The 10,368-nt window shown below is 38.8% G+C and overlaps 2 protein-coding genes across 2 annotated transcripts in view; both read left to right on the forward strand.

The window, feature by feature from the left end:
* Window positions 1–348: 348 nt before the first annotated feature.
* LOC146613443 (uncharacterized) lies at window positions 349–5,438 on the forward strand. Its single transcript, XM_085379126.1, has 6 exons — window positions 349–415; window positions 2,319–2,501; window positions 2,593–2,850; window positions 4,709–4,807; window positions 5,078–5,095; window positions 5,365–5,438. Exons 1-6 carry the CDS (start codon window positions 349–351, stop codon window positions 5,436–5,438), a joined length of 699 nt encoding a protein of 232 aa, XP_085235252.1.
* A 1,367-nt stretch (window positions 5,439–6,805) lies between these two features.
* Window positions 6,806–10,368, forward strand: part of cdc20 (cell division cycle 20 homolog) — a 3,814-nt gene continuing 251 nt past the window's right edge. Inside the window, exons 1-10 of the mRNA XM_085378314.1 lie at window positions 6,806–6,913; window positions 7,271–7,481; window positions 7,620–7,759; window positions 7,837–7,933; window positions 8,015–8,140; window positions 8,677–8,873; window positions 8,981–9,075; window positions 9,176–9,413; window positions 9,554–9,679; window positions 10,228–10,345. Coding sequence (XP_085234440.1) covers window positions 6,806–6,913; window positions 7,271–7,481; window positions 7,620–7,759; window positions 7,837–7,933; window positions 8,015–8,140; window positions 8,677–8,873; window positions 8,981–9,075; window positions 9,176–9,413; window positions 9,554–9,679; window positions 10,228–10,345 — 1,456 coding nt within the window. The remainder of the gene's footprint in view (window positions 6,914–7,270; window positions 7,482–7,619; window positions 7,760–7,836; window positions 7,934–8,014; window positions 8,141–8,676; window positions 8,874–8,980; window positions 9,076–9,175; window positions 9,414–9,553; window positions 9,680–10,227; window positions 10,346–10,368) is intronic.

Raw genomic sequence — 10,368 nt, forward strand, 5'->3', positions numbered from 1 at the left:
GCTGCCCCACATGCTCCCCGCACCACCACCACCACACACACACACACACACCAACAGCAACTCCACCTCACCGGACAGCCAAAAGAGAAAGCAAGGCGGAAGCCTGAAGTCAGGTGAACCGAAACGTAAACGCCTAGAGGATCGGGTCTATCCGACTATTGCTGTCGTTGTGTCTGTGGAGTAGTTTCTGTTAAAGCCTGATGGATTGGTCATCCTTCGAGCACCATTTTAATGAGGAAATGGCTTAAAGCACACTGCTGCTGTGGAGTTTGTGCTTCTTTGACAGATGAACAACACTGAATCTGACACCGAGCGCCAGCTACAGTACAGTCCTGTACGCGTGTAGAAATGTATTCATTGCGCTTTGTTTTGATCCTATCATTTCACGTATGCCGGAGTCTTCCTGTCGATGCAGGTAGGAATCACGTCTTTAAAAAAAAATGGTTTCACTGTAATTCATTAAATAAATAAATAAAATGTATAGGATTGCTTAATTTCTTTTGACAGAACAGCAGGGACGGCTTTCAGCAGCTTCAAACAGTGCATGAATCCACCCATTTTCTGTTATTCTCTTTAATCTTCGGGTGGTGGATTTGACTGGATTTAATTCTTTCACAGGTCGTTTTATTTGTATGTGCAGGACTCCTAGGAATATAAAACAATGTCTGGCCATGTAATCAGAAACTGAAACAACCAAACAAAAGTTATCTGTGGGCGTCTTATGTTGAATTGTATAAAGTTATCCAGATACAAAACAGGCAACTTGCACAGTACATGATTCTTTTATTGCATCAATTTGACAAATGCAGTGAATTTTAAAATATGCATATATATATAGAGAGAAGGAGAGATGAAAAACAATCAAAATATACCGAGGGATGTGACGCTGCAAAGCATTTCAAAGAGCTGCACTTGACTTGATTTAGTGTTGGTTATTTAATCAACTATAAACACTGTGTGACAGAATGTAGAAATCACCGCATCTTGTTATTTCACACCATGCGATTAACATAAAATGTCTATCCTGCTCCAGAAAGCAGAAGTATGGTAAATGCAAAATATTTACTAGAAAGGCTATTAGCTTTTGCTTTCAGTTTTGCTTTTGTGAAGTGAAAGTTAGATACATCAGTTCAGTGTGATTTGGTTATTCCCCCTCTAAGGGAGGGATTATGTAATTGGTTGTGTTTGCAATCTAGTGCTCCAAAGTTTTTTGGGATATCATTTTCAGACTTTGTGTGATGGTAGATACCAAAAACAGCTCGAGATCATTTAGGTGAAAATTGGGTCAAGATCAAGGTTCAGCAAAAACTTCATATTACCCACAATTTCTTATGGATTGTCTTCACACTTTGCAACAATATACTTGTGGGACACGAGTACCTAGGCTGACTAAGCATTTGACTTTCATCTTCCTTTTTAGCACCCATTTACAGTTTGCCCATTGGATCATCTCCAAACCTTAAAGCAATATATTAGTCAAACAAAGCACTATCTTTGTTTGAGTGCTAAAGCCCGCCCCTCCACACACCCCCAACACAAGGTTATATGACTCTACAATGACACAAAAAGATTAATATACTACAGTAGATTTTCATATTACCAATGAAAAAACTTTTTTCCTCACAGCTCACACATTTTCATCTCCTGTGACACCATGTGAAACGTGTCCATAGGAAACTAAAGCTTGCTGTTAATAATGCTCACATGATAATATGATAAATTATTGTGTGTGGTTCTATCTCTCACGCCATCTCCATAAAAGACAACAAGAAATAAATAAAGTGTCAATAGAAAATTGTACTTAGTAGTCAGTATAAGCTTTTAATGATATAAGTTAGCATATGATAGAATACTGCATGATGACCTTTTGATGTGTTAGACTGTTGTTCACTACAAAAACTTGTTCTGTTCTCTTTCTTTGTTTCTTCCCACAGCGATAATAAGAGCTGAACCACTCTTATCTTCACTCCCTTCTGAATCCCACAACACACACATAAACCTGCATACGCACATACATACGCACTAACATTCCTCTGTCTATGAACAGATGTATTCACTATTGTATTACTTTTGTATATAAATAAAGACCAGAGCGGTAACAGAGCGCACTTCACAGGGCCCCCACTCTGATGTGAGCGCTCTGTGACCGCCCTTGCAAGTAAAAACTGCAGCGTGTGTGTCTCCACTCTCTGACACTCTCAGCTGAAGAAGTGTCATTTAGAATAAATCTCTTGACATAAAGCTACAATTGCATTTCCTTTTTTCTTTATGTTTTTAAAATTTATATCTGGTTTTTGTTTTTGCCCATATTACATTAGATACCGTCGTACTGCAGATCCAGCAGTGGAGGAGGGCAGGAAGTCAGCAGGTTGAAGAGCAAGTCCTTCTCAATGGAATTCCTTTAATGGGCAAAAGCCCAGAATTCAATGCAGTTATCAAAGCCGTATTAGATGACACACTCCTAACATCTCTTATCAGTTTCAACCAGACCTCTTCAATACGTAAGAAAATCAAATTGTCTTGTTTTACAACTGAACATTTGTGTAAGTGAGATTGTTGTCACCAGGGCCACAACCCATTAACTCTCAACAGGTAACCACACCATTCTTCGTTCTCGAGAATGCACGTGGGAAGGGTCTAAGCTGCGCTGGGCAGATCGTGTATTTGCTGACAGCCAGTTGTACCTGACTCTCAACCAGAATGACATGTGGACAGCCCACGTACAGGAGACGGTGGCCATCAAAGCGGTTTGGGACCAGGAAGTGCAGCAAACAAGAGCAGAGAGACTCCATCTGCAGGAGGGATGCGTCAAGCTGATGAAGCATTTGAACCTTTCTGAGAAACAGTCAGGTATATTTTACTTCAGGCTGTTTTCCTGCCTGCTTTAAGCGCTGCGGAACAAAATCAGTTCAATAAAGTGTTGAACTTAGAGAAACTTTTTTACTCCTGCTCCGACTGCCCTTTTTAAACTTGTCAGATTCTCCAGCAATAACTGTAATAACATTTTTCTAAGCAACCCATAAGTATAATATGCAGTAATTCATGTCTGAATACAAAAATAACAAAATATTTTCAATGACATATACTTGAATGATACACTGCTCTTCAAAAGTCTCAAGCCGCCCCTCATTTATTGTTATATGTTTCTAGGAAAATGGGAAATAAGTGCAGTGACTTATGAAATGTACATTTCTACAAATCTGTGCACTTCTAACAAGCTTGAAAGTCAATATTTGGTATGACCACCTCTATTCTTCAAAATTGACTCCTTTGTTCACAGTGAGTCATTATCTGGAACAAACACTAAGCTGATAGCTTTAACTCCTTTGCAGTGATTACAGACCTAAAAAATGAACATTTAAGGACTTACATTTCCATCACAGTTGGGCAGACTTTGTTAAGAATAAGAAGACGATGTTACTTTGTCAACTTTGATTAGCCTGCTACTGTAGAAAACAATAAAGTTAGTTTAAATTTATCCTTACTGTGTCATATTTGATTTGAGGATATGCTGAAATTCCTTATCCAGAAACAGGACATTTATTTATTTAATGCTAATCTTTTTAAAATGCAGAAAATGCGTAATAATGTATCTCATAATCATTTCAGTTGTTTAGTTTTAAAAGCCTCTTTGAAAGTAGTAGTAAAGGAATGTAGTACAGTACTGTGCAAAAGTTTTGAGCCACCCCTCATTTATTTGAAGTAGGTGCAACGATTTATTCAAACATGTGTAAGCGTGCACGGAAAGAAGAAAAAAAAGGCAAAACCAGTTTGTCCAAATGTAAGAAGCTTGAAAGTCAATATTTGGTATGACAACCTTTATTCTTCAACACGCGCTGAACTCTCTCAGGCAAGCTTTCCGGTCATTTCTTTAAGTAGTATTCAGGAATAGTTCTCTGGGCTTCTTCTAGTGCACCACTGTGGGTTTTTCTATTTTGGTGTGCTTTTACTCCTTTGGAATCATTTTTAGGCTGGAAATGGAAACTGGTCTCATTAAGCTGCTTTTTAAGGGTTGGTGGCTCAAAATTTCTACATTTATAATTTCATCATTGTTGACAAGATCTCCAACACCACTTGTGGAAATACAACCCATAACCATGACAGAGCCTCAAGCATGTTTTACAAATACACACTCACTGAGACGGTACTATTTTATGTCTGTCATACTGTGTTGTCTTTTGTATTGTTCAGAATCAGCTAAAAAAAAATGGGAACAGCTGCTTGTAACAAAGAGCCTAAAAGCACAATTTAAAATTGGTTCTTTGCTAAGTTCGTTATAAGTGCTCTATAAGCAAACATAATACCGGTTTATTGTTTGAGGTAAGTTTATGCTTAAATGATTCATAAGTCAGTGTTACATGGCCTTATCAAACAATAAAAAAAATACAACAGATTTGTCTGAAAATGGTCAAGCAGCCAATGTCCAAAGAAAAACTTTGAAAGTCTGGACTTGAACTGTTGTTAATGACCACTTGTAAAAAAAGACAAGAGTCTGGCTTGAAATACAAGATATAAACAAATAAGGGGCAGCTCAAGACTTTTGCACAGTTATATATGACGCTAAAACAGAAAAATGGGCATGTACTTAAACAAAACAACTTTGTTTCATGCAGTTACAAGAGTTCACCTCCACATACAGGACATACGTGTTTTGGAGCGGAAATTTTTTTGTTGACTGTCGGGTTACAAATTTAACATATTTTCTTAGTTCCAGGAATTCTTCACCTTCATCTTCTGGTCCCACTCCTGGCGCTCATTGTGTTTGGTGTACTAATTATGGTCAGCATCGTTATCTACAAAATAAAAGGTGGGCATTGAGAATTTTTCTTTCTTTCCATTTAGATGTCAGCGCATGAAGTTGTGCATCCTTTATTCACTGTTCACTGCTTAATGTAGCAACAAGATGCATGTTTAAGAGGTGACTGCAGTCCAGTGTTGCACATTGTCATTTAACAGAATGTGCTGACCTTTATCTCTGCCCTAACTTTAAACTGTCACATGATTTTAATGACTCTTATACCCAAGAGAAGTGTAAACTATGTTCCTGTGTTTTGTCTTTTTCACACTTGCTATGCAGGTTTCAGGCACCCTGGAGGTAAGAAAACTACAACTGTCATGTGTTCTCTTTATTTTCATGCATTTCTCTGCTCGGAGTCCTAGTGAAAGATTCAGAAAGTTAAATATTAAGTGAAGTCAAACAGACTCCCTTTGCTTTTCAAAGGTGTTTGTGGCCCAGTCATGTGGTCTGTCTAAAATGACTGTAACTATAGTATCATTAAAAGTATCATTAGAGATTAAAACCACATATTCATGAACTCAGTAACATGTCACATACCATAATCTGTGTTTTTCCTTTCCCCACAGGTGTCATTGGCTCAATTGTCCATTACCACAGAGATATGAATGAAATGACTGAAAATGATCGGGAAATTGTGTAGACGTCTTCTGTTACAATACCTCACAACTGTAATAATACTAAAAAAACAGATGATATTTCCAGCATATTTCTGTATGAAAACTGATAGCGTAGCTCCATGAATATCAGCAGGCCTTTGCGATGTGTAATTCAAGCTTTAGGTAACATTCCTGGCTCCAGTGAAACATAAGCTTTTGTTTTTTGCATTAAAATTGCACAGTACTCTGTTTTATGTAGAATATTTAAATGTTATGTTGTTTTGCTACTGAGAGACTGATCAAAGTGTCAAATCCTGGTTGTTTTGAACTAAAAATGTGACTGCAGCATCTTTACTTGAAAAGCTTTCAGTGTAGTTGCACGTCTCTTTATACCAAACACTGTTGGGATTCCTTGGCCATGAGATTATTTAAGTAAATTACTTTTTTTTATTTCCTACTGCTTTATTTAGTTTTTTTTTTTTCTGTTGGCATGTCAGGTAAGAGGAGAGCAGAATAAAAGTATAATCTGGAATTCACATTAACCTGTGATGTCAGAGTTATCACTTTATTTAAAGTAAATCCTGATCATGTAAATCAGGGGTGTCCAACTCCAGGCCTCAAGGACCAGTGTCCCTGCAGGTTTTAGATGTGTCCTTGATCCAACACAGCTGATTTAAATGGCTTAATTACCTCCTCAATATGTCTTGAAGTTCTCCAAAGGCCTGGTAATGAACTAATCATTTGATTCAGGTATGGTGACCCAGGGTGATATCTAAAACTGTAGAGTTGGACACCCCCGATGTAAATCAATTGACCAAATGCCAAGCAAACAAGAAAATGACTTTAAATCTAAATGATAGTGCATAATAAACAATAAATATTTTATTTGTTCAATACTAAAGATGTTTGTTTGAGGTGCCTCCTTTAAGCTGTGGTCCAGACCTGTGTACAGGTGTGTCAAGGTGACTGAAAACCAACGTGTACACATCAGTCAAAGAGCAAAGACACAATATATTATCAGACTATGAGAAGATTTTTGCTTAATCACTCAGCAAATATTTATATTTAAACTCTCCCTGAAATTAATATTTACCAATATTAGATTCTTAAATAAAAAAAATAAAACCCAATATTTATTTATTTATTTTACTAGCCTTCAAATACAGAAAAATATACTTGATAGCGGTCTCGTGTTTTAAAGTAAAGCGTCTTACAGGTCTTTAGTTTTGTGTCGCTCTTTAAATTCATACAGCGCAGACCTAAACTACAGATAGAGGGCGACACCTTTAAGTGGAGAGGTTTCTTTTCATACGTTAAAGAAAGTATCATTGACCAATCACGTTAACGTATTCGTAAACGTCACCATAGCAATGCGCTGAGCTTACTGCAGCTTCTTGAACTAACCAATCGCATGAGCGCTCTGTGGCATTTAAACGTCGTGGCGTCATACGCACGAAATTCAAAATCGAGAGAGAGACAAGAGTTTGTGCTTCTCTGCATTTCACGTTTTCTCGACGAGGTGAGGTCATTGTGTTGATTTTGAAATTGCAGAAATATACTTTTAAATTCAATCACTAGTTTTAAGTTTGTTTTGTTTATACGTGAAATCATTTTTAATCGGTTAAGCGATGGTGCTAACGCGTTCTTTCATTGGATTCATGCTACACAATCGTTTAGCTTGGTCACGTTAAGCTAACGTTCAAAACAAGAATAGAAGCATAGCGAAGTTTTTCAATCGGACCTGACTTACTTTTTAAATGAAGACATTTTTGACAGATGCTATCCTAGCATTAGTCTGAGCATCGTAGCTGTCAGTAAGCCTTTATACTGTTTCAAATCAGATACGGACTTACTGTTTATCTGTTGTGATGTCCAGGTCTATGAAAACGTTGATAAAATGGCGCAGTTTGGGTTTGAGAACGACATCCACAGCATCTTGAAGCTGGACATGCCGATCACAAACGCTCCCATGGCGAGGTGGCAGAGAAAGGCGAGCTCATCAAACACATCCGCCCTGAGCGGCTTGTCGCCGGGAAAGTCTGCTAATGTGTCCCTGAGCTCATCAAAAACACCAAGCAAAACGCCAGGTAGTGTATTTGTCTGCATTTATACTCGTATGTCGGGGAAAGCTTTGCAAATGTTAACCACTGGGAAGTTTTTTTTTTTGTTTGTTTGTTTGTTTGTTTGTTTGTTTTTTTTTAAATTTATTTTTTTATGGGTCATAGGCAAAAACAAGAAACAAACCCCATCCAAGATGGGGGGTGATCGTTTCATTCCCATCAGAAACAGCAAGCAAATGGATGTGGCAACTTTCCTGCTGACAAAGGAGAATGAGCCAGCGGACACAAACACATCAGTTACATCAGTAAGTTGTGTAACAAACACTTAAGCTTCTATTTGTACAAGTAGGATATCAATCAGTGTGGCTCCCTGTGTCTGAAGGAAACCCAGAAAGCGTGGTCTGTGTCACTGAATGGATACAACGTTGAAGATGCAAAGATCCTCCATCTTGGAGGGAAACCACTTAATGCACCAGAAGGTAGAAATATGTGCATTTTATAAATATCTGCTGTATTGAAGGCAATTCTTTTTATTCATTGTCGCTCTGTCTTGTTTACAGGCTACCAAAACAACCTAAAAGTCCTCTACACTCACACAGCAACCCCTGCCTCTATTAAAAAGTCCAGATACATATCTTCAACTCCTGACAGGATCTTGGATGCTCCTGATCTTAGAAATGATTTCTGTAAGTTGGGCACTTAAGAGGATTTTACATCTCTATACAATTGACTTTATTTAATTGCAATGAATCTTTAAATGATGCCACAAATTTACAGAAAGGCAGAGAATGGACGCTGATCAATAGATTCTAAAAGAGCAAATCTTGTATGTTTGGTTTGAAGTCCTTATTCGTGACTTGCATGCTGGAATATTTAAGTCAGACTTCTTACTAGGAAAGTTGGAGCAGCCCTCCAACCTCATAAGCTAAGATGGCAGTGCAAGTCATTTTTGTTTCCATTGTTGTCCATGACTGGCTGTATAAACACTATCCAGATCACGACAAGGCTCCGTCATGAATGCGCTGCAGCATTTAAGAGAGAGAGAGAGATCTCTATCTCAGAGCAACACCATTCCCAAGTTGTTTTCCTGTTTATATATGTTCCCATTTAATAAATAGGAACCCAACTGAAATTCAGTGTTGCATAAACATCCTAGTTTAGTAAATTAAGAATACTTTAACATGCAATATTAATTTAGGCTTTTTTTTTCTCCCCCCTCTAGATTTGAATCTACTTGATTGGAGCAGTAGAAATTTTCTCGCTGTTGCTCTTCATAACAGTGTTTACCTGTGGGATGCCACTCAAGGAGACATCCTTCTTCTCATGAAGATGGAGCGTGAAGAGGACTACATCTGCTCCCTGTCCTGGACTAAAGAGGGAAGCTACCTAGCTGTTGGCACCAGTGACTGCAAGGTTCAGGTCCGTGTGGAGATCATCGTGCCACTTGAGTCCAAATGAATATGGGACATATCAGAACATGTGTTTTATATATATTTTTTTTATAAATTGTATTGATTTCCATTTAGTTGTGGGATGTTGAAAATCAGAAGCGCTTGCGCAGCATGGCCAGCCACACAGCAAGGGTTGGAAGTCTGAGCTGGAATGACCATGTTGTCTCCAGGTAAAAATGTTTCTCCTACCAAAGACGGTGGTGATATCTCCCTGGTGTTTTCCATTTTTGCACTCAAGTGTGTGTTCTCCTCTTTCACCACCCCCTGCAGTGGCTCCAGATCTGGACACATCCACCACCATGATGTGAGGGTGGCAGACCATCACATCGGCACCCTGACTGCTCACGCACAGGAAGTGTGCGGCCTGAAGTGGTCCCCTGATGGGCGATACTTGGCTAGTGGAGGCAATGATAACTTGGTGTGCATATGGCCCCGTGCACAGGGGGGCAGTGCTGGCAACGACAGCCAGCTGATCCGTTGCTGGAGCGAACATCAGGGAGCAGTCAAGGTGAGCAGCAAACAGAAGTTCAATATGCTAATTTTCTCCTTTTCAGTTTCCTCTCCCTTCCTGCTCCTTGTGAAAATTTAATGAAGACTGAAGTTTAAATATTCTCGTTGCCACTTGTGTATGCCTTTCCATTGTTCTAGGCTCTGGCCTGGTGTCCATGGCAGCCCAATATCCTTGCATCTGGAGGTGGTACTAGCGACCGCCACATCCGTATCTGGAATGTAAACAGTGGCTCCTGTATCAGTTCGCTTGACACTCAGTCCCAGGTAACTGCATCCTTCCAGGGATGTCAAACTAATTTTACATTGTGGGCCACATACAGCTCACATTGTTCTGAAATGGCCCCGATCAGTAAAACTCCGTTTTCTGGCAGTGTAAAGAAGTTTAAACATTTAATCTCTGAAATCTCTTAATATAGAATAAAATTTCAACAGCATTTCTCAGTTTTTCTATATTGTAAAATAAAGGTCTCGCCCAAAATTTCCACTTTTTGTTAATGCATAACAGATTTAAATAGTTGTAGAGGATTAAAATGAACATTTCTGTATTAATATTTAAGTGCATATAGTATTGAGCTACTATAGTGTGGAATGAATGGCGATGTGGAAGGTCTTTATCAATAGGAAAAGCTGGTTCAAGTTCAAAATCATTTCTTTCACTTTCAAGAACTGTCCAGTGGGCCTAAATGGAGACTTTGCTTGGCCGGTTCTGGCCCTGCACCTGTTTGACATCCCTGTTCCACACAGTTCGGTTTTAATGGTCATTCCCACTAAAATGTGTTTGACTACATGTCTCATCCAATCCAACTTTTTAGATCTCATCCCTGGTGTTTGCACCCAACTACAAGGAGCTGGTCTCTGCTCATGGATATGCCCACAACAATGTTGTTGTCTGGAAATATCCCTCTCTCAGTAAAGTCGCAGAGCTCAATGGTAAACAAGTCCCGTCCACATAA

This window comes from Diplotaxodon limnothrissa, linkage group LG18 (assembly GCF_057381915.1).
Source record: "Diplotaxodon limnothrissa isolate DT_005_m linkage group LG18, D_limnothrissa_male_GT1.1, whole genome shotgun sequence".
Classification (NCBI taxonomy): Eukaryota; Metazoa; Chordata; class Actinopteri; order Cichliformes; family Cichlidae; genus Diplotaxodon; species Diplotaxodon limnothrissa.